The sequence below is a fragment of the Notolepis coatsorum genome (genome assembly GCF_963971535.1).
Source record: "Notolepis coatsorum genome assembly, chromosome: 12".
NCBI classification, from domain to species: Eukaryota; Metazoa; Chordata; class Actinopteri; order Aulopiformes; family Paralepididae; genus Notolepis; species Notolepis coatsorum.
The window spans coordinates 9,086,276-9,110,752 of record NC_140176.1 but is presented as its reverse complement, the minus strand read 5'-3'; the positions used below and the strand labels follow the sequence as shown (position 1 = coordinate 9,110,752).

Sequence of the window (24,477 nt, the reverse complement as noted above, 5' to 3'; positions counted from 1 at the left end):
TTGGTAGCTTCCAAAATGATGCTCTCTGGAGTATCTTCCCCACTGGGGAGTCTATTTTTTATTTTGCCTCTGCTTAAATGGTCTTTACAACTGAGTTTTTAACGACTGTGGTCATGTGTTTTTCTGTTGTACACTTGTTTGTGTTCTTCAAAGAAGAAAGGTAACCGGTCAAAGTGTATATATTTCCCTAACGGGCTTTCACTTCCGCGTTCGGGATGCGCGATCTGATTGGCCACTGACGTTTGGGAAAACGTGAATGTGTGACACACTGGGTAAACCCGAGCAAGTGATTGACATAGCTGTAATCCAATCGGAAGGTGCGTCTGGACGTCGAAAACGTGAAACGTCCTGTTGGATTATCCACTGGGAACCCGCTGGAAACAAAGGAGGTTTGTCTAGAGTATTCAATCGACCAATAGGGTCGCGAGTTTCCGCCCGCAGTGAGACGTGACTCCGCCCACTGGCTTCCATTTCCCAACTGAAGGGGCACCGTGCTCGCGCTCACAGCCCTCCTCGCTTTTATACACATTTCCCCCCCAAGTAAATAAACTCGGTTACTCTGCTGTAAATTAAGGATAAAAAAACCCGGCGAGTTAAAACGGTAGGCCGTCCTTAGTCCAACGTGGGAATTCCGTTTGAACGGTGACTGGAATTGAGGCTGGTATTTTTTTATTTCCCTTTTTAACTTTAACTAAAGCGGTATTTTTTTTTCTCCGGCCACCCCGCTCGCTCTCCCCCCGTGTGTGTGAGAGCAGAGAGAGAGAGAGGGGCCTGTTAGCAGCGTCGCTTCAGCCACGAGGCGCGTCGGTTACACCGGGAGGAACACGGCGATGGCGGAGTTCGGTAACGGGTTGGCGGATGAATCCCTACTGGACTCGGACCCCGGGCATCCAGAGTTGGAAGACCCGGGTGTCGGCGACGAGGAGCCGGGATTAGAAGAGGGAGAGGCCGCGATTGAAGACCCGGTAAGTGAAGGAAGCCGGGCCACTATTTTAAACGTTGTGTGAGCTTTCTTTAAAAAAAAAAAAAAGACTATGCACGGCGTTTATCGCCAGTTAATCGTTTTTAGCTATATGGAAGTCACACAATCCGCTCCCGTTTTTGGTTTATTATAAATCTCTTGTCACATGCTGTGTGAGGTGAGCGTATAGCTGGTATAACCGCCGCCAGGTCGATAATAATAACCGCCATTATGGCTCACGCAGTGCAGTGGAAATGGGTGGTGACGTGCGTGGTGCCGGTAGCCATCTTGGCGCAAGTGGCGGTGGCAGTTTCTCTGCGCCAGAGCGCGAGCGGTCGCCCTGGTCGTGGTGGTGGGGGGGGGGTCCTCCTCGAGACGGAGGAGACCGTCAGAGGGGCGAGGGAGGGGAGCACGGGCCGCCGCCGCCATTAGCCTCCGCAGTGCGAGTCTCTCTCTCCGCTCACTGAGAAGGTAAAACACGCCTCTTTTTATCTCCTACGACCGACGGCCATAACGCCGACACAACTCGTGTTGCACATGTTAATGATAAAGTGATGTCCTCCAGCTAGCTGCTCGCCGGTGGTGGTGTCACACACTATCGAGTCGCTACTACTAGCATCGAGCATTGTTGCTAAACGTGATCACTTCTTTACTAGACCTTCGTGGTGTTGTAGACTGCTATTAGCCTCATGATGATGATGATATGCGGCATTTGTTCTTTTCATCGTTGCCCGACCACCATCAGCCGGTTAGCTGGATGTCGTTAGCTTTAGTGGTGGGGGGGGGGGGATGACCATAGATATATATGACGGGCTGATTAGCTGCTAGCTAACTCCAACACAGCTAGGAGGAGGGCGGGGATGATGGCAGCAGCCCTGGATGCACCTGACCGTCGGGGCCACCCACCATGTCGTGCCACACGCCACGACATCTCATATCGTGCATCTTATTATCATGCATACAGATTCCATCGAATTGTGTTAGTTGGGATTTGTGTTTTTTTTGTTTTTTTAGATTCACAGCCAGTCAGTGTGAATGGTAGTAGTAGTAGTGCCTCACACACTACACATACAGGAGTAGAGGGGGTTGCGGTAACCGAGGGGCTGGGTTTTTGCATCCTTCGGTATTTTGCTGGAGCCGTGAGAAAAGGGAGGGGAGTGTGTGTGTGAGAGTGCATGCACGGAAAATGCGACAAAAATATATATACGCCAACAACACTTGATCAGAGTCCGTACAACACACCTACCCTCTGTATCAGCCACATTCACGACCGATTATACCACACACATTCCTGTGATGCAGCCAGGGATAGTAATTGTTATTAGAGGTACTAGTCGATACATGAAACATCGGATACTAGAGGTCACATCAACGCTTTAATCACCACCACCATGTTGCATGCCAAGCTTGTTCCGATGCCCATGGTTGGTAGACTCTTTTTAAATGGCAGTGCCCCCCAAACGTGTTGGTTTTTAAAAGCCATTCAGAATGTCCCAAATTAATAAATAACAAATTCGGCGCCAGTCTGTGTGTGTGGGCCTGGACTGCTGTCCATGGAGCAGCAGACCTGGAGCGGCTCCCAGTGTGCTGCACTGCAGCACTGTCTGTCTGGGAGAAACTGTCTTCTACTGTTAGGCACCGTCCGCACACCCCTGTTCCCCACAGGGCGAGGGGGCTCTCTGTTCTGGGTACTACTACATTGTCAAACTCCCATAGTCATCTCCGTTCCATGGTCTTAAACAGCCAGGTTATTTTCTGTTCTAAATACATTCACGACAGTCGTCTGGTGATCCGGAGGTTCCCGGTTAGATTCCCGCTCCTCCCGAGCAGCGTGTTGAAGTGTCCTTGAGCAAGACACTTAACCCAATTGCCCCCGATGAGCAGGTTGGCATCTTGCATGGTTGCCTTTGCCGTCTGTCTGTGAAATATGTGAGGAACAAATTGTAAAGTGCTTTGGATAAAAGCGATACCATTTTTACCAAAAGTCTAAAAAGCCCCTATTTGCACGATTTAGCGCTTGAGTGCCAACGCTCTATTCAATGTGAGGGCGAGCACATTTGCGAACGCATAAATTATGGCTATGTGTCTAATACGCCCGTCGCTTATCAATGACTTGCTTGCAGTCAACATTGTCGAAACGGATTGTTTTTTAATCGGTACTTTTCCGTTTTATACCATTTTGAAAAACGCTCTTTTTAAAATTTCCAGAAAAAAGGTGATTCTGCAGGAATCGCCCTTTACTGGAATACACACAACGTTGTCATTGTTCGGCCTATTTATGAATCGTTTTCAAATAAACGCTAGATTATCGATAGTATATGTGTACTTAATATGCACGCTAGAGAAGCGGGCTGTAAAATCGAATCTTATTTCCTGATCAGCACACACACATACACACATATGGGACACGTTGATATATCTGTGAAAAAAGCTTTGATTATCCCAAGACTCAGGCCTGTACATTGCGACATATATGTCGCACGTGCGACACTGACGTCAGTCTGTGCGATGAATGAATTGACTTCAGTAGCACTGGTGCGATGGCCCGTGGAGCAAGCAAAAAAAAATAAAGTGTGACGGTAAATTGAATGGACCACAGCGCCACGCTATCCACTTGGTACTTGTAGTCTCGTGCGATTAAAAACAATGTCCCGTCTCGCGTAGAGTCCATAATCAAACACCAAATCCCATAATCCCTAGCGAACAATATCCCCGCGACTAAGTTGCGAGCTCAATGTACACTGACTGGGTGACTTCGACAAGATGAAGCGCTTTTTTAAGGTATTAAATCCAACAAAAGAAGTACAAGATCAAAACCCCAAACGAGCCCGAGAGGGACCACCGTTAATAGAAACGAGACAAAAGGAGAAGATTAACAAGATGTACAGATATAACGCAGAGTGGGAAAATGATTTTCCGTGGATATTTTTTAATGAGGAAGCACAGCTATTATTATTCTGTCACTGGTGCCGGGAGACTCCGGAAAAGATCCGATCAGAGAATCCCTTGACTCGCGGGTAACAATATCCTAAAAAGGGATAACATTAATAAACACAATACGTCCCATCGACACATTCTTGCCCGGGATGCCTTCAACGCTAAACAAACTCCTGAGCGCGGGCCGGCACCCTCTTGCACTCGCTGAGTAAACAGACGACCAGAGCGGATGATGCTGATCTCCGTGAGGTAAAGTTTAAGATGAATGTGGCATATTGCATCGCCAAGGAAGAAATGCTGTTCACTAAATTTAAGCCGCTAATTTTACTCTGTAAAAAGAACTCCATCGTATGGCTACTTAAATTCCCCTCCGGGATCAATAAAGTATTAATTATCTATCAATCAATCTATCTATCTATCTAATAACGAGACAATATGCAAATAAGGTAATAATAATAATAATTAATTTAATTTATAAAGCCCTTTTCATTCATGCAGAGTTCCTTGTACTTAGTTCTGATTAATGCAATAGTGTGTGTGTGTGTGTGTGTGTGTGTGTGTGTGTGTGTGTGTGTGGATCTGAAAAAGTGGCCAGCAGACATGATGCTGGAACTGTGACACGTGTGCAGTGCACACACACACACACACGCACGCACACACACACACACACGAATAATTATAATAATAATAATAATAATAATAATAATAATAATAATAATAATAATAATAATAATAATAATAATAATACATTTATTTATTTGGTTCCACAAATATGTACAGGTGTTTGTATGCATTATATCTATTTGTTATGTTGGTTTCTAGGTGTTTCTAGGTTGGTTTCTAGCTTTCCCTGTAATCTGAGTCCACACCAGCGCTGCCTGGTCTCGGACTGCTTCATATCGGTTATATGGTTATGTCCTTGTTCTTTTTGTTTTACATTATGGGCAAATAAAGAAAGAATTTGTCTAAAAGCATTTCTTGTTAAAGTTTGGATTTTGTGTGCCCTGTATGCAAGATTCATGTCCCTTGCCAGTCACATACCTATTTAAGTAATGAACTGCACTACTTGTGGTTGTTTTTAGAGATTTTAGAGACGTTTTATACTCGTGCTACAAGATTTTGGCCTGTGCTACAAAACTATCAACCTCTGTAGCACCAGTGCTATGTGCAAAAAAAGTTAACGTACAGCCCTGCCAAGACTGGTAAAATAGATTCCTTACCTCAGATGTTCTCCAGAAAGATTATTCCAATTCCTGATCGCCATTCCAAATATCGATCGCGTTTATTGATCCAACGCTGGGTGCTTGAAACACATATTCCACGCTGTTCTGAGGGACCACAAAGACTGCAATCGGCTTGGATTACATGCCTGACAAGTAAAATGTGGATTCCGGATTTTCTTTTCCCCATGCGTTTTCATTCAGTCCAATCCAAAGTGTGCATTACCATCCGGGAGACAATAGGGGGCGGTATCTTGGCACTCAACGCATGGCATGGACTAACGAGATTTCTCATGGCTGGCACTCAAAGTGTTAAGCTAAATCAACTGGGGAGAGAGATAACGGAAGATATGTCTCTCTGCTGCATTGTTGTTTTTTCTCAGTACTGATTTATGATTGCACATTATGACAGAAAAACAAAACGGTGATCGCAAAAACAATTAATGTCAAAATAAACTTGTGTTCAGAGTTTGTCACACCAGAGAAATGTGTTTTTTACCACCCTGCCATAGGGGTGGGGACGATACATCGACCTAATTATCAATGATCCAATAGGATCGATGCAACGTAAAAAGATTGTTCATATCGATTTATACTCTTATTTTGAAAATCCTGTGGCGAGTCATGCCCAAGCGCATTCCGGCAGCTGGATTCGCACAAGATCATCACGCGAGATGTGAAAACAAACCATCTGGCAGAGTCAGCAACAGCAGTAGCGCGTGAAACACCTGTGTGTGAAGAAGCAACAACAGGGTGCGCCTCTTTGGTCTCATTTTGCAACCTGAAATAAGTCTCCTTTTTTTTCTCGCAACGGGTCAAATGCATCTAACATGCGTTGCATCCTCGCCATTCCTTTATGCCCACGCCGCGTTAAAATACCTAAACTAACGCTAGCTGCTTACGCTAACTAAGCTAACCCTGTTCAGAGGCATAGAGAGAAAACGGCAAGAGTTCCATTAGTGTCTGCTTTAAGCCATTCTCCCTTTCTGTGTGTGCGTTCGCGTCCCATATCTGGTCTTTGGAAAGTAGTAATTTAAATGTCTGGAAGAGCTAAAAAATAAAAATGTCAAATGATTATTTAGTTGATTCTAAATGTTACTTATTGTGTTAAATGGGCATATGATATCGTCTCATATCGATCGCAGGCACCTGAATCGTATCGTATCGTGGCAGACTTTCTGATATCGCCAAATATCGTATCGTTGTCCAAAGAATCTATATCATATCATGATTCCCACCTCTACCCTACCCTGCCAGAGGAACGAGGAATTTCCACACTGGCTAGCCAGCACTAATGCTGTAGTGGGTCAGGACTCAGGAGGTAGAACAGTAGTCTGGTAATCTGAAGGTTCCCGCTTCGATTCAGTCACCTTGAGTGAGACACTTGAAACCCTAACTGCTTGCAGGGTTGCCTCCACCGTCTGTCTGTGAATGTGAGGCATAAGTTGTAAAGCAACATCGCTTCTCTATTCAGGTTTTACTAATTGGACATCAGTCTTCAAACAACCTCCTTGTCATTTTTTTTTAGACGCTTTTTTTTGGCCAGATATAAGGCCGGGATGTCTGATGCTTGTTGGTGGGAGTGGCACACAGAAACGGTGACACGAGGGGGGTTTTGACAACCAAAAAAATTGATTGCGATCCAACATTTGGGAAATGCAGATAATAGACATACCACGGTTGAGATGGGATTCGTTTTATTCATTTTCATTTTGATCGGGACAAGGCGAGTGGTACTCACAGAGCGAGCCGTGTATTTCCGCCATTGGTGTCACAGCGCATGCGCACCAGGCAGCCAAATACGGAAATACACGGCTAGCTCTGTGAGTACCATGCGTATTTGGCTACCTGGTGCGCATGCGCTGTGACACCAACGGTGGAAATATACGGCTCGCTCTGTGAGTACCACTCGTTTTATAACAATGATTTAAAATGTTTATTAGCAACTCCGAGCTTTCAGACCCCAGCGCGTCGCTGTGTGAAACCCTAATTGTACGCTGGGTACCTTTGAAATTCATATCTGATATATTTTTGACCCACCCGAGCTCAGAAGCGGTGCTTGGTGGGCCAAACGAGCCTGGTAGCTACATAGCTGAGTGACTGCGGATACAAAAGCCCCTGGCTTGCACATCGCAGTCACGTAAGGGGCTATAGTTAGACATGCCTGGCATGCTCAATTAATAGAAAGATAGAATTAAGAGGTTTATTTGTCACATACATACCAGGGCATACAGTGAAATACGGGGTATAATAAGATAAGCAACACCAGTACAATATGTCAAAATATAACCTTACAATAAATTGCATGACTGCATATTTGTTTTGATGAATCACTCGGTTTCCCTTGCACTAGTGAGCACTGTGAACCATTTTTTACAACCACTTTACTTGAGAGCCCTGCTAATATCGCCCAGGCCCCCCCCCCCCCCCTAATATCATCCACCCCTAGTGCCTGCTAACACTACACGCCACTAGACGGACACCTGGTGCAAGACGCTGTCTTAGAAAACGTGTCGGCTCAGGCTACAGCCGCTGCCTGAATGTTCCTCTGATCTGCTGCTGTGTCCGATGCTGGAGGTGGCGGAGAGGTGATGGTGTGACGACTTCATTCATTAAACCTTCGCCTTGAGATTCTGTAGTTGGTATTGACGGAGCGCGCGCGCACGTTAAATTCATGCAGTAGGGAGGTGTAGTGGTTACGTCATTGCCGTTTTTCGTGTTCCACCCTCTGTCCAACGCAATCTATTTCCCCATTGACTATTTCTAAATCGTCTCGTTTAAAACAAATAAAGCATTAACATTTGCATGGTGTACCTTTCTGTGCTTATTCATCCACAATCTATAGCAAATTTTTTTTCACCCAAAAATGCTTAACCAATAATGTTAGTGATAGAAGGGAACTCATTTTGGGCAAAAATGGAAAGCTTTTCAATTTCCATGCGGCAGAATTGTTACAATAGCCGATAATCAATTTGTCCAATGATAAGTCCCTATACGGGTGGAACAACCAGTGACGTCAGACTACACCTCCCTGTTGAGGCTTCACAATGAGTGACTAAGGTAAAATGTGTAAAGGCTAGGGATGCCCCGATCGATCGGCCAGAGATCGGTATCGGCCGATATTCAGTATAAATATGAGATCGGTGAATTCCGATAATGCTTTATTTTCGCAGATCGTGAAAACCGATAGAAAAACATGATCCAATTATCAGCTGAGTTTTCACTCGCCGACTTCTCTCTTAGCAGCTGCTGCAGCGCACTGCCTCCTCCTCCCCCTGCTCCTCCCAGACCCGTGTCAACAGAGGCTCCCTCCGTGAGACCTATGAGCTAACGTTAGCTTAGCTACCTAGCTAACGTTACTGTTTAAACAAAACTACACAGTCAACTATCCACTTTAGTTTAATACATGATGCATTGTCTAACTGGCTAGCTACTGATGGCTCCTGATATCAACAAATGCGCATTTCAGTTTAAGAATAATAGGGATGCGCCAGCATGAGACCTCCGTTAGCATAGGTAGCTAACGTTAGCTCATGTTAGATCACTGTTTCTTTAAACGAAATGACCCAGTAAACTAAATGGTTCACTTTATTTTAATACATGATGCATTGTCTAACGGTATCTAGCCGGCTAGCAGTAGCTACAGATAGCTCCTGATATCAATGTCTTATAACATAATTGACATTATTCGTTTTTGCAGCTGAACATTGGCTAATTGGCTATCATCGCAATGCTGAATGTGATTTGACCAAAGCAGAGTATACACACAGACAGTGGAGCGGTTTGCAGATAGCAAGCATTTTGACTTGTTGCGTGGTGGCGATGTCTCGCAGATAATACAACTACAAGTTTAATTATAGAATATATATACCGGTATTTAAAAAAATATATATATATATATAAAACCAAAAACGATCTGTATCGGCCGATATGGCTCATAGACGATCGGTGATCAGTATCGGTGGCAAAAAACGTGATCGGGGCATCCCTAGTAAAGGCGTGACCAATCAACCCCTGAAACCCCATAAGCGCCACAGAGGGCAGACCTGTCCATTTTAAGCCTATCGGGCTGAGATTTATTTCACGCCATAAATAGATCAATACAGTCCGTATTAATTAAGGTTACATTTTTCTTCTTCAAATGTAGCCAAGAAAGAGTAAAGACCCGAACCCTATCAAAACAGCATTCAAAGTGTGTATTTTCAGCACTACGTTTGTTTACCAATGATTTTAAGTGTTTATAGCTAAATATGAGTTTATAAATATATCTGCGCATCCTGGCGGAAACCGGATGAATTAGACACGTCACACAAGGAATTAGCACTGTAGTCTTAAAACAGGAGACCCAGGGCTTTCAATGGACATCGAAATTTCATAAAACTACACTACCCAGCTCACACCAGCCTCTGAAAGCTGCTGAAAATATTCTTTGCGAAAAATTCTGCCGTTATTTTTGTGACTATATCTTAGGGGTGGACGGTATAAACGGTATACGGTATAAACGGTATGAATTTGCTCTACGGTATGGATTTTGACTATACCGTCTAAACCGGTAGTGCAGCTCTAAAATACCAATGACGTCATGTAACCACAGCGCGACTATTTCACTCGCATTTGCCCCTAAAAATAGATAGAATTAGTCATAGATAATAGATATGTGCGAACTGGAAAAAGTTATTTAGGAGGCTTCGCGCAGTGGGCGTGCCAGCCCCTACCGCACGCATGTAAACACGGATCTAGTAGTCTAGTGGGACGGGACACGGGAGCTCAGCTGTCGGCGGCGTCTCCCTGAGCTAACGTTAGCTTAGCTACCGTTACAAAATGACCCAGTCAACTATTCACTTTTAGTTTAATACATGATGAGGCATTGTCTAACCGAACGGTATCTAGTCGGCCAGCTACCGATAGCTCCTGACATCAACAAACGCTCCACAAAGTCTAGTAGAGAGAGACGTGTGTGTGCTACCTGTTAGCCGTTAGCTCACGTTAACGCGAGTTAGTTCACCGTTCAAAACTAAATGTCCCATTGAACTAAATAATTCACTGAGGCGTTGTATTAACGTTATATATCCGGCTTAGCCGGATAGCTCCTGATATCAATGTCTTATAACACTGATTCGATGCGTATTCGAGCTGAGGGCTTGCTAACGTTATTCCAATATAATAGGGTCCAGGTGCAGCGCCGGAGAATCCTGGCCGTAGCTCTGCTCGAGGCTACTGAGTATAGGTCCAGGTGCAGCTCCGGGGAAACCTGGCCGTAGCTGGAGGCTACTAGAGTACACACAGACAGTGGAGCTTGTTGCGTGGTGGCGATGTCTCGCAGATAATACAAGTACAAGTCTAATTATATAATATATATATTTTATAAAAAAAAAAAAAAAATTATATAAAATAAAAAATTTTTTTTATCAAAAACGATGATACCGTGATATATACCGTTACCGTCTATGCTTCAAATTATACCGTGATATAAATTTTAGACCATACCGTCCACCCCTACTATATCTCACGGGGCGAACAAACCTGAACATTATTGCCATAAAATAGAACGTAGTTACTAGTTGGGTAAAGAAACTATCTGTGAATGTCTAGGAAAAAACGGTCTCAATCTGATGTATTATATAAAAAAAAGTTACTGAACTTACAGTGGATTTCATTCACGGTCTTTGCTGCCCTGTCAGGGGCGCCTGATGGTACTAAATCCAGATTGAACTCAATGCCAGATTTAGCCCGATCCATAGATGTATGACATGGCCATAATAAAGTAATTTATTCCTCATATATTCATATTTCAAATGTGTCCGGAACTCCGGATGACAAAATCGAGTACTACAAAACCCCCTGTAAATCATCTGCCCTTTATTAATTTGCTTAGACTTTTTTTGTACACTTGATCTCAAGAAGGTACTGAGTGAGTGAGCAAAATTGTTCACGTCTGGTCAATGTTAGCATGGTGTTATTCACAGTCAAAGATCAAATTAAACAGACTCAATATTTCGGACACTAGGAATACATTCTCTAAGGTCCATTATAGATATCCCTAGAAACATGCAAAAAATGGACATGCGCTTTACAATGTACTTACACTTAAAGGGATGGATCCTGGTTTATTTTGGAACCCTAGCCCTATTTCTTGATGTTGTTGTTGGTCCTTTCTCAGCGCAATCCATGCTGTTCCTCATACTAGCTCTGGCTAGTTAGCCACAAGCCATCACAAAGTCATTGGGGTCACACTCCTTCCTGTCTGTACAAAGCTGACTGAGGTAGAGCCATATGAAATCCGCAATCACGGAATCGCGGACGGAATCGCGGAATTGAGCAATAAAAATGGAATTACCTGTTAAAACGTGGAATATTGCAGAATTTGCCATAATTTGGACTGTAATTCCGTTTTCGGGATAACGGTGGAACGTTTGGTGCAAAGCAAACATGACCGGGACGCTAAAGCGTGTTACACCGCGCGCGTCACTTCCACACTGCTTCACAACAACACAGCAATGTCCAAGCGTGTAGCAGCTGCTCCGGTATTAACAGCATCCAAAAAGCTACGAAATACCACACTAAACCCTAAATTCAGAGCAGAGCAGTATCCGAATGATTTTTATGCCTCCGGCGATAAGTTGTTTTGTAAATATTGTCAACATACTGTGATTGGACCCGCAAAAATACGTGCGATGATCATTTGGTCTCGAAAGGGCATGTCAAAAACAAGGGGAAACACCGTGCTTCCCAAAACACTATAGATGGAAATGATAGCTTCTAGAAGTTCTAGCTAAATCTGGTGCACCCATCCATTTGTTTAATGCAAACGATTGTCATTATACACTGCCCTTTATAATCTAAATAAACTTAAATAGCTATGAAACGTTACAGTACATAGGACTATAGATGGAAATTATAGCTTCTTGCTAAATCTGGTGCACTCATCCATTTGTTTAATGCAAACGATTGTCATTATACACTGCCCTTTACAATCTAAATAAACTTAAATAGCTATGAAACGTTACAGTACATAGGACTATAGATGGAAATGATAGCTTCTTGCTAAATCTAGTGCACCCATCCATTTGTTTAATGCAAACGATTGTCATTATACACCGTCCTTTATAATCGAAATAAACTAAACTAAAGGTGCCTAAATTATGCATTACTATATTTCATCACAATATAATAGATATAGCTAGGTTACTGACGTTGTCATTGTGATAATGTCAGTAGTAGCTAGCTGTATCTATTGTTTACACTTGAAATATGTATTTTTATTTTGTCACAATATTAATTGAAAAATATTGTGTAAAATTGAACTGTGTTTCTGAGTTGCAGCACTTAAAAACATTAAAAAAGACTGTTATATCTTATTGAATTGTGGACATTTATTCATTCCCACTTATTAGACACAATTTCTGATGGTAAAATGAGCGTAAAAAGCAAAATACAGAATTCTGCAATATTAAAACGGAAAAAACGGAATTTGGGAAAAAATAAAATGGAATTTGGAAAATAATAAAACGGATTTCATATGGCTCTAACTGAGGCTCTCTGAAATCTACATTGTGTGCTCTGTGGAGTAAACTTCAGTGAGCCTCAGTCAGCTTGTACAGCCAGGAGCGTGACCCTATCCACTCTGCATTGGTTTGTGGCCAACTAGCCCTGAGCTAGTGTGAGGAAGCATGAGGAACGGCTAGTGTGAGGAAGCATGAGGAACGGCTAGTGTGAGGAAGCATGAGGAACGGCTAGTGTGAGGAAGCATGAGGAACGGCTAGTGTGAGGAAGCATGAGGAACAACGGCTAGTGTGAGGAAGCATGAGGAACGGCTAGTGTGAGGAAGCATGAGGAACAACGGCTAGTGTGAGGAAGCATGAGGAACGGCTAGTGTGAGGAAGCATGAGGAACGGCTAGTGTGAGGAAGCATGAGGAACGGCTAGTGTGAGGAAGCATGAGGAACGGCTAGTGTGAGGAAGCATGAGGAACGGCTAGTGTGAGGAAGCATGATGGCTTGTGTCCATAGGGGACGTTTTATGAGTTGTCAGCTCCTTTCTGTCATTCATTTATATGCTGGAGAAGAGTCAGGCGCGCTCCTCTTCCCAGAGCCGCGCCTCGCGTTTTATGAGCTCTCGACGGCAGCGTTTTTGGTCGGAGCGCTCCCAGCTCATAAAGTTGAAAGTAGTTAAACTTTTTTGGAAAGCAGTGCGCTCATCAATGTAACTCATCGAGGAAGGGGCGGAGCCGCGGCTGGCGCGAGCTCTGGGGAGACCCAGAAAGACGCTCAAAGCTTTTTTTTCTTCTTTTTTCAAAGCGGTCCGCCTTGAAAAAAACTTCCCCGGTGGACACAGCTAGAGCCATATGAAATCCGTTTTATTATTTTCCAAATTCCATTTTATTTTTTCCCAAATTCCGTTTTTTCCGTTTTAATATTTCAGAATTCTGTATTTTGCTTTTTATGCTCATTTTACCATCAGAAATAGTGTCTAATAAGTGGGAATGAATAAATGTCTACAATTGAATATGATATAACAGTCCATTTAATGTTTTTAAGTGCTGCAACTCAGAAATACAGTTACATTTTACACAATACTTTTCAAGTAATATTGTGACAAAATAAAAATACACATTTCAAGTGTAAACAATAGATACAGCTACTACTGACATTATCACAATGTCAGTAGCCTAGCTATATCTATTTTATTGTGATGAAATATAGTAATGCATAATTTAGGCACCTTTAGTTTAGTTTATTTCGTTTATAAAGGACAGTGTATAATGACAATCGTTTGCATTAAACAAATGGATTGCACCAGATTTAGCAAGAAGCTATCATTTCCATCTATAGTCCTATGTACTGTAAAACGTTTCATAGCTATTTAAGTTTATTTCGATTATAAAGGGCAGTGTATAATGACTCGTTTGCATTAAACAAATGGATGGGTGCACCAGATTTAGCAAGAAGCTATCATTTCCATCTATAGTCCTATGTAATGTAACGTTTCATAGCTATTTAAGTTTATTTAGATTATAAAGGGCAGTGTATAATGACAATCGTTTGCATTAAACAAATTGATGGGTGCACCAGATTTAGCTAGAACTTCTAGAAGCTATCATTTCCATAGATAGTCCTATAACGTTACATAGCTATTTAAGTGTATTTAGTTTATAAAGGGCAGTCGTTTGCATTAAACAAATGGATGGGTGCACTAGATTTAGCAAGAAGCGATCATGTCCTAACGTTATAGCTATCACAATAGTGTCGCAAGTGTTTTTGTGGCTCCAGTCCACGGAACGTTGACAGAATTAGCAAAACACCTTATCGCCGGAGGCATAAAAGTCATTAGGATACTGCTCTGCTCTGAATTGAGGGCTTATTGGGGAATTTATTAGCTTCTTGACGATGTAAACACCGAAGCAGCGAGACGCTTGGGAGACTGCCTGTGTTGTGTGTAACCCGCTCTAGCGTCCGCCTCCCCGGTCGCGTGTGCACCAAGCGTTCCACCCAAAAACGGAATTTCAGTCCAGATTAGGCCAAATTCTGCAATATTCCACGTTTTGCAGTTGATTCCATTTTTATTGGTCAATTCCGCGATTCCGTCCGCGATTCCGTGAACGCGGATTTCATATGGCTCTAGACACAGCCTGAGGAACAGCTAGTGTGAGGAAGCATGAGGAACAGCGTGCATTGTGCTTAGAAAGGAAAGCAAAAACAAAGTACTGGTTTAGATCTCCTGGTAAAATAAGTTATTTGAAGTCTGCTATTATTAATCAAGGTAAACGACCATCAGTTTGTTAGACAGGGCTGCGGAGCCCCGTTTTGGGCGTAGTAAGGTTTGAAGGGGAGATGATGAACCTTTGGCACTGGCTGACATGTCCGTCTGTGCTTCATGTTCCATCTATGCTTAAACCAGGGTGGCCACAGGTCCTTAAAATGTTTAGGAATCGTGCAGCCCTAATCACTCTACAGCTCTGTGTCATCACTCTATACATCTCTATGACATCACTATACATATCTGTCATTACTCTATACATCTCTATGACATCTCTATACATCAATCTACTGTGGCTACATTGATCTGTCGGTTTCTAATTATGTTTCATTGATCAGTATCGGTCTGTTGGACAGGGCTGCCGAGTCCGTATGCCAGATGTGTAAGGTTTCACCGTCCGCTAGCAAAGCCGTCGATCATGTTGCATTCTAATTTTGGAAACGAACCGATGGGACACTAATACATTCCATCTGTTTTTATCTCCGCTTTGTGACTGATCGATGTAGCCCGGCCCTTATTTGTGTCCGTTCTTTTGTTTTTCTAGGAGTTGGAGGCCATCAAAGCGCGGGTGCGAGAGATGGAGGAAGAAGCAGAAAAGCTGAAGGAGCTACAGAACGAAGTGGAGAAACAGATGAACCTCAGTCCCCCACCAGGTGTGTGTGTGTGAGTGGAAAGAGTCTGATTAACCTTAGTCCGCCACCAGGTGTGTGAGTGTGAGTGGAAAGAGTCTGATGAACCTTAGTCCCCCACCAGGTGTGTGTGTGTGTGAGTGGAAAGAGTCTGATGAACCCACCAGGTGTGTGTGTGAGTGGAAAGAGTCTGATGAACCCACCAGGTGTGTGAGAGTGGAAAGACTGATGAACCTTAGTCCCCCACCAGGTGTGTGTTTGTGTGTGTTTTGAACCTCAGTCCCCCACCAGGTGTGTGTGTGAGTGGAAAGAGTCTGATGAACCTTAGTCCCCCACCAGGTGTGTGTGTGTGTGAGTGGAAAGAGTCTGATGAACCTCAGTCCCCCACCAGGTGTGTGAGAGTAGGGCTGGGTGATATGGCCTAAATATGATATCACGATATTTTCTGACCTTTCGGCGATACACGATACGCATCACGATGTTTTTCTTTTTTTCCCCAAACAATTCATTATGAGGCTTACCCAGACAGTATTTGAGTTTGCAAGCTAACATTAAAGACAAAATAAAATACCCATGCATTTAGCATTTTTATATTATATATTAGATTTAGATTATTGGATTATTAGATTATATATTGCATATATTTAGCAATGAGATATTATATGATTTAGATATGAAATATGATGAATTGAAAATGGGGGACCCTGATGTAAACAAGACGAAAGTCTTTCTCTGGTCTGCATCCTCCAGTCCACTGTTGATTGTTGTTGTATTGAGCTGTACTGTATTGTACCTATGCTGCAATCTGTTAATAACGTTTATATTCATTCAGTCGGCAAACAGAATCATTTTGATTGACAGTCGCGTCTGCCAATTACGTCACATCGCTTGCACCCGCCCTGCTGTTCTTAGCACCAATCGGCAAGCGCGTATTAATTTTTTACTTCCGCTATTGGAGAGCTCAATGAAAACAACAATGGCAGCGGTAGCTCGCCGTGGCCGACGTTTAGCTTTTAGCTCTGCAGAATGACTAAACGACTGGAGGCATAATGATTTTACTGCAACGGATGTTATAATAAAAGCCTTTCCATACATCTGTCTGATTGAAAACGTTATTAACAGACCGCAGAATGGGCACAACGGAGTCAGCACGGGCTGAGATATGAACGGCTAATGCTTGCTATATCTAGGTCGACCTCGGTCGTTGCTATGTAAATACGCTGATGTTATTGAAAGTGTAACTATATAACGTCAATGCCACAAAACGAATGCCTTTGTTATCATAAGTATTAACTTTTGATGCAGTAGTGTGTGTGTGGGGCGGCGGCGGCGCTGTTCAAAAGTTTCAACGTGTGGACCAGATTGACGCGACACAAGCCTCTTGGGCAAAACATCACGATATCCACGATACGTTTAAAAAGTGTATCGTTAATGAACTGTACCCGATATTTATATAATATCGTCATATCGCCCAGCCCTATGTGAGAGTGGAAAGAATCTGATGAACCGTAGTCTCCCACCAGGTGTGTAAGAGTGGAAAGAGTCTGATGAACCTCAGTCCCCCACCAGGTGTGTAAGAGTGGAAAGAGTCTGATGAACCTTAGTCCCCCACCAGGTGTGTAAGAGTGGAAAGAGTCTGATGAACCTTAGTCCCCCACCAGGTGTGTAAGAGTGGAAAGAGTCTGATGAACCTTAGTCCCCCACCAGGTGTGTAAGAGTGGAAAGAGTCTGATGAACCTCAGTCCCCCACCAGGTGTGTGAGAGTAGGGCTGGGCGATATGGCCTAAATATGATATCACGATATTTTCTGACCTTTCGGCGATACACGATACGCATCACGATGTTTTTCTTTTTTTCCCCAAACAATTCATTATGAGGCTTACCCAGACAGTATTTGAGTTTGCAAGCTAACATTAAAGACAAAATAAAATACCCATGCATTTAGCATTTTTATATTATATATTAGATTTAGATTATTGGATTATTAGATTATATATTGCATATATTTAGCAATGAGATATTATATGATTTAGATATGAAATATGATGAATTGAAAATGGGGGACCCTGATGTAAACAAGACGAAAGTCTTTCTCTGGTCTGCATCCTCCAGTCCACTGTTGATTGTTGTTGTATTGAGCTGTACTGTATTGTACCTATGCTGCAATCTGTTAATAACGTTTATATTCATTCAGTCGGCAAACAGAATCATTTTGATTGACAGTCGCGTCTGCCAATTACGTCACATCGCTTGCACCCGCCCTGCTGTTCTTAGCACCAATCGGCAAGCGCGTATTAATTTTTTACTTCCGCTATTGGAGAGCTCAATGAAAACAACAATGGCAGCGGTAGCTCGCCGTGGCCGACGTTTAGCTTTTAGCTCTGCAGAATGACTAAACGACTGGAGGCATAATGATTTTACTGCAACGGATGTTATAATAAAAGCCTTTCCATACATCTGTCTGATTGAAAACGTTATTAACAGACCGCAGAATGGGCACAACGGAGTCAGCACGGGCTGAGATATGAACGGCTAATGCTTGCTATATCTAGGTCGACCTCGGTCGTTGCTATGTAAATACGCTGATGTTATTGAAAGTGTAACTATATAACGTCAATGCCACAAAACGAATGCCTTTGTTATCATAAGTATTAACTTTTGATGCAGTAGTGTGTGTGTGGGGCGGCGGCGGCGCTGTTCAAAAGTTTCAACGTGTGGACCAGATTGACGCGACACAAGCCTCTTGGGCAAAACATCACGATATCCACGATACGTTTAAAAAGTGTATCGTTAATGAACTGTACCCGATATTTATATAATATCGTCATATCGCCCAGCCCTATGTGAGAGTGGAAAGAATCTGATGAACCGTAGTCTCCCACCAGGTGTGTAAGAGTGGAAAGAGTCTGATGAACCTCAGTCCCCCACCAGGTGTGTAAGAGTGGAAAGAGTCTGATGAACCTTAGTCCCCCACCAGGTGTGTAAGAGTGGAAAGAGTCTGATGAACCTTAGTCCCCCACCAGGTGTGTAAGAGTGGAAAGAGTCTGATGAACCTTAGTCCCCCACCAGGTGTGTAAGAGTGGAAAGAGTCTGATGAACCTCAGTCCCCCACCAGGTGTGTGAGAGAGTGGAAAGAACCTTAGCCCCCCCCCCCCCCCCCCCAACAAACGTAATTTTACACATTACTCGATTTAAATCAACGAATCAGTCGACAAAATCGGACTTAATCGATCGGCTAATAATTTCTTTAGTGGAGAACAGCCCTAGACAAAAATATTCCGGGAAGGAATGTACTCGTGGCTCAGCCTGCCAGGACTCATGCCGACCCAAGACCTTTGTTGCATATCATCCTCCTTCTCTCTACCCATGATTTCCTGTCACTAACTGTCCTATCCTATGAGCAGAAATGCCCCCAAAAAATATCTATACTTTTTTTGTTAATATTTATTCCAGGAAGTCCTTTTCTTTATCATGAGTTGATACATTTTTAGTACAGGTGGACCCGTGTGGAATAGAACCTACAACCATGATCCCTTCAGCTACACAAGACAACTAGTCACACATTGCTTTTTTTTTTTTATCCACTTTTTCTCCCATTTTTTCTATATTTTCTCCCATCCCAATTTCGTATCATCCAATTCAACCCTCCCCTGTCACGAACGCTGTTTCTTGCCTCCCACAAGCCGGCTGCAATGTGGACTAAGTCATACATAGCACAAGTCCCCTCCGGTACTTGAGGTAACAGCAGTCGCATCTTTTCACCTGCGCAGCTCGATCTCTCAGTGGCGAGGAGTAACGCGTGGGAGGCTCACGCTGCCCCCGACACTTCCTGATTCTACTGCGCAGGCGCACCAACCGACTTGTAGGAGTCGCTTGTTCACAACGTTCGATCCCCACCCTTCAGTTTTCCCTCCCCGTAATACGGCCAATGTGTATTACTGCGGACGACCAGCTAAACTGAAAACAATGTGGAGAGCTGGATTCGAACACGCGAATCCTAGCGTCTCCACACTGGTGGCGAGTGCCTTGCCCACTACACCACCTAGCCGCCCTAACTAGTCACACATTGCTATTGTCATGTGAGGAACCACAAGTAACCGGCCTATGGCCCCAGGGCAGGCTATGAATCTTTGATTGATATAACAGCGTTTTCTTAATGTCTGTGAATTTTCTCCTGCACAGCCGGTCCCGTCATCATGTCCATCGAGGAGAAGATGGAAGCAGATGGGAGATCGATCTACGTTGGAAATGTAAGCCACTCTGTCTTTTGTGTAGACTAGGACTCTTTTGGCATGTTGGTTATTAATCTTGTTTTTCAATATAGTCATTTACTACAATGACTTTGTCAATGCATCAGACCTTTGTTGTTTTGTCAGTTGTTGGTGAGCGTTCATCTACCAAAAGTAAGGGTCACAATCCCAGAGACTCTTAAAGGGAGGTCTTCACACCCTGACGGTCACAATCCCACAGACTGGAAAAATTGCTACTGAAAGTTCTGAAAATGCCCCAGAAATTAGTTACAGGTGCAACACACATCCCCTTGTAAAACAGGATATAGGGATGCTCGATATTGGCTTTTTTTTTTACCGATATTGTCCAACTCTTAATTTCCGATACCAATATCAACCGATACCGATATATGCAGGGCCCCCCCCCCCCCCCCCCAAACGGAATAATTTCAGGTAATTAACATTACATATCTCTTGTCGTGTAATTAACACAACATTATGCATACTTTGACAATAAATAAAATAATAATTTGTTCTTACTTTTGCCTGGGTAAATAAAGGTTAAATAAATGTAAAAAATATATATAATAATAATTGAAAACGGATACCAACATTTTTATGCCAATATCGGACATCCCTAGGATAGGAAATGTAAAAATACATATTTTGTGCCAACAGTGTCATAATGATCACACTAACACAGGGGTTTGGTGAAATGTGCCCATTAATCCTGCAGATTGCCCCTGAGAATTGTATGTCGCAAAAAAGCAGACGCGGTGGTTATTAATTAATTTGTACAATCAGAAATTAAGAAATGATTATCACACCGTACAAGGGCACTTTTCAATAGTTTACCTAAGATACTGATATGGGCAAAATCATCTATGATTTCATTCAGCATAGAAAAATAGCATAAAATTGTACTATTCAAGAACACGTCTCGACTTAAAGGATCACTATACCTATTTTTATTAAGTTGAACTATCAGCAAGCTACTGTGAAACATAGTTAAATGAACACCAACATTATGGGAAATGCGCCTACCGTCTGTGCATTCAGTAGAAAGCTATCCGCCGCAAGCTAGCCTAGCTTAGCACAAATTAATGGAAGCGGATACGGACCACTAGCTTAGCTTAAAACTCAGGGAGAGCGTGTTTTTGGCCAACAGCTAGGCTAGCTGGTCCGTATACGCTTCCATTAATTTGTGCTAAACTAGGCTAGCTTGCAGTCGGATCACTTTGTACTGAATGCGCAGAGGAAATTGATATCGATCTTCTTGTCTGACTCTGGAGAAGACGGTAAGCACATTTCTCATAATGTTGCCTCGTTCCTTAACACTTTGAGTGCCACGGACGTGTTTTGTCGTTAGTTCATGCCGACTGTTGAATGCCACCAACGCTATATAGCGTTTGTTTGTCGTATTTTTTTTTATTAGCGATTTGAATTCATATTTCATCAATCGAGCCTCACGCTAGTGCTGCAGACACTCTCTGAGCTCCATTGGGAAAATACCGCCCCCTATCGTCTCTCCCTGTGGTACTGCACCCCATTGGATTAGACTGATGGGGGGGGGGGTCCAGCTTCCTCATTTTACTTTTCCGTCAAGCCAACTGAAGGATCGAAGTGATTGCCGAGCCGCAAAACAACGTGGAATGCATATTTACAGTATGAATCAATAAACGCGATCGATATTTGGAATGGCGATCAGGAATTGGAATCTTTTTGGAGAATATCTGCTCTGAGGTAAGCAATTTATTTGACCAGTCTTGGGGTAATCGGATCTGTTTTCACCTATATATCAGCGTTTGCCCCATGTGTGTGTGTGTGTGTGTGCTGATCAGGAAATGAGAGAATATATTTTCCAGCCCGCTTCTCTAGCGTGCATAGGTACACATATACTATCGATAATCTAGCGTTTATTTGAAAACGAAATAGGCCGAAAAATTACAACGTTTTTAGTGTATTCCAGAATATTCCAGTAAATGCTGTTTATCACGGAATCTATATATTTTCCTGAAACTTTCAAGAAAACGAGGGCTTTTCAAAATGCTATAAAACGGAAATTAACTGATTATTAAAAAAATAAATAAAAAATCCGTTTCGACAATGTTGACTGCAAAGAAGTCATTGATAAGCGACGGGCAGATTAGACGCATAGCCATAATTTAAGACATAGATTATGCGTTTAGAGCGCTATCATTGAAGTGGGTGGTGGCATTCAGCGATAAATAGTGCACGCCACGCTGGCAAAGTGTTGAGACCAAACCGACTTGATTAATTGACTTTGAGGGGCAGCACTAGAAGAAATCCGTCACTATTGGTCGACTTAAATTAACACTTTGTGCTCTGTCCCTGCGCCGGTGCGCCCCCCTCAGGTGGACTACGGTGCGACGGCGGAGGAGCTGGAGGCCCACTTCCACGGCTGCGGCTCCGTCAACAGAGTCACCATCCTGTGTGACAAGTTCACTGGGCATCCCAAAGGGTACATTAAAAACACTACTAAAGTCTACGCTACAAGCTTTTTTTTTCTTTTTTTAAGCCCTTTCTATTTACATTTCTAGCAGTTACAAGTTGTATTGGCATTCCGTGTCTCCTGGTAGATTTATAGATTAATTAAATGTTTGCACCCAGTGTTTTTGAGATCTCTAAGCTCAGTTTGTGGTTTAAAAACGATCCTCAGTGGAGGTGGGATGTCTTTGTTCAGTATAAATAACCTGAGGGGGTAATCTGTGGACTGGAGCTGAAATTGCTGCTTTTGCTTCTTGATCTTCTTTAAAACGTCCATGGCTTATTTCAGATACAATAGCCACCCACACCAGAAACGTACCTCCTCTCAATCACATCTGGGCTGCATCATTTATAATCCTCCCTTTTTTATCTCGGCAGCTTTCACTTTTCATCTTTTCTTAATATCAGAACTACATAATTCTCCAGGTACAATAAACACAGGAATTTGTCTCTGCGACACCGTTGCTGTGACACTTCCACGACTGGCAGTATTCTACGGTACACGCTAGGGGTGTAACGGTACACAGAAACCACGGTTCGGTACGGGTTTTCGGTACAGTGGGGGGAAGTTTGGCTTTCCATGTTCCACTCAGGGGTGATGTAGTGTGCAGTAACTGTTAAGTAGGGCTGTCGATGAATATTCTGTATTCAAATTAATAATCGACTTGTTAAAAAAAGAAAAGATAATTATATTAGATAGAAAAAACAGCCCCTGATGGCCGTTGGCCTGAATGTGCTGCATGGTTGATAAAGAGGGGGGGGGGGGGGGGTGGCTAGGTCTTCTAGCTCTCGCTTGTCATTTGCATTTTTCATAATTTGACATTTTGAGTTGAGACTGACTGAAAAGCCCTGGAATTAATTGCTGATTGAGTTGGGATTGTTTTACTCCCGACGTGTCCCTCAGGTTTGCCTATATAGAGTTCGCAGACAAGGAGTCTGTCCGGACGGCCATGGCTTTGGACGAGTCCTTGTTCCGAGGAAGGCAGATAAAGGTGAGATGTGAGCCCCGGTTTATCCGGTAGAGACGTCTTTCTTTCTCGTTTGATATTCTGATGGTTGTTTTAGCCCAAGTAGGTAATTCTTGATAACATTAAATCAACATTTAGTTTTGTTAAAATGAAGGGACTTTTGATGCATGTCACAGTTGCCTATGCGTTTGATGTTATGTAATATTTCTGTGGTTAAATTATGCAGATGTGTATAATGTAATTACCAAGAGAACCAAATATTCCAGTTTCATCTGTGCTCTTAACTCTCAGGCCAAAAAAACATCTGAATATCACATGAAACCAATGAAACTAACTATAAAAATAAATAACTATTCTTTGAAGATGCTGCATAACATCTTCCAGTCTTTGTGCCTGTTGATCTAGCTATATATATATATATATTGTGAATTATATTGTCTACAAAATTGTGACTACAATGTCGAAAAACTAATTGTAGTATGATATTTTGTACCGCCCTAATCCGAACAGCTGGCTTCCCCATGCCAAGATATTTTGTCCATATTGTAGGCTTTATTCTGATAACTGCCTTCCACTTGTTGTGGTGTAATCATAATATCCTGGATCATAATCTAAAAACCAGTTTCCCCTTTTCAAAGTAATCATAATATGATCTCCATATCGTACAGCTGTGTAATCTTATCTTACCTCTTGCCTGTGTAGTCGTGTGTCTTCCATAATATCGTACAGCTGTGATCTTAACAGCCGCTCTCACGTTCCCCGCTCCTCCTCCTCCTCTAGGTCGGCGCTAAGAGGACAAACAGGCCCGGTATCAGCACCACAGACCGTGGCTTTCCTCGAGCGCGATTCCGTTCACGGGGAGGAAACTTCTCTTCGTCACGGGCGCGATACTACAGCGGCTACACGCCACCCAGAGGCAGAGGACGAGCCTTCAGGTGAGCTTGACCCTGGGACGTCCACGCGGTGTGAGGGGGGCACAGCACTCACACATACCCACTCACTCACTCACTCTGACACCGGCGAGGCGGGGGGGTCGTAGTCTGATAGCACAGGGAAGGACCTACTAACGGAAGACGCCATCGAGATCCGTCGGAATGGTGCGTCCGTGTCTCTTGCGAGATGCTGCTGGTGGCACGCGTTGTGTTCTCGCCTCGGGTGGGTTGTGATGATGGTGTGAACGCTCTGCCCCTCAGAGGACGGGTCAGGGACTAGAAAGAGAAGGGTTGTGATGATGGTGTGAACGCTCTGCCCCTCAGAGGACGGGTCAGGG

General features: G+C 43.2%; 1 protein-coding gene across 2 annotated transcripts in view; it reads left to right on the top strand.

The window, feature by feature from the left end:
• The first annotated feature begins 485 nt into the window (after positions 1-485).
• The window catches only part of pabpn1 (poly(A) binding protein, nuclear 1), a 36,165-nt gene continuing 12,173 nt past the window's right edge, over positions 486-24,477 (top strand). For both annotated transcript variants that reach the window (XM_084326165.1, XM_084326166.1), the window contains exons 1-6: positions 486-965; positions 15,418-15,526; positions 19,685-19,752; positions 22,107-22,213; positions 23,144-23,231; positions 23,988-24,142. In XM_084326165.1, coding sequence (XP_084182291.1) covers positions 831-965; positions 15,418-15,526; positions 19,685-19,752; positions 22,107-22,213; positions 23,144-23,231; positions 23,988-24,142 — 662 coding nt within the window. In that variant the 5' untranslated portion in view covers positions 486-830. The remainder of the gene's footprint in view (positions 966-15,417; positions 15,527-19,684; positions 19,753-22,106; positions 22,214-23,143; positions 23,232-23,987; positions 24,143-24,477) is intronic.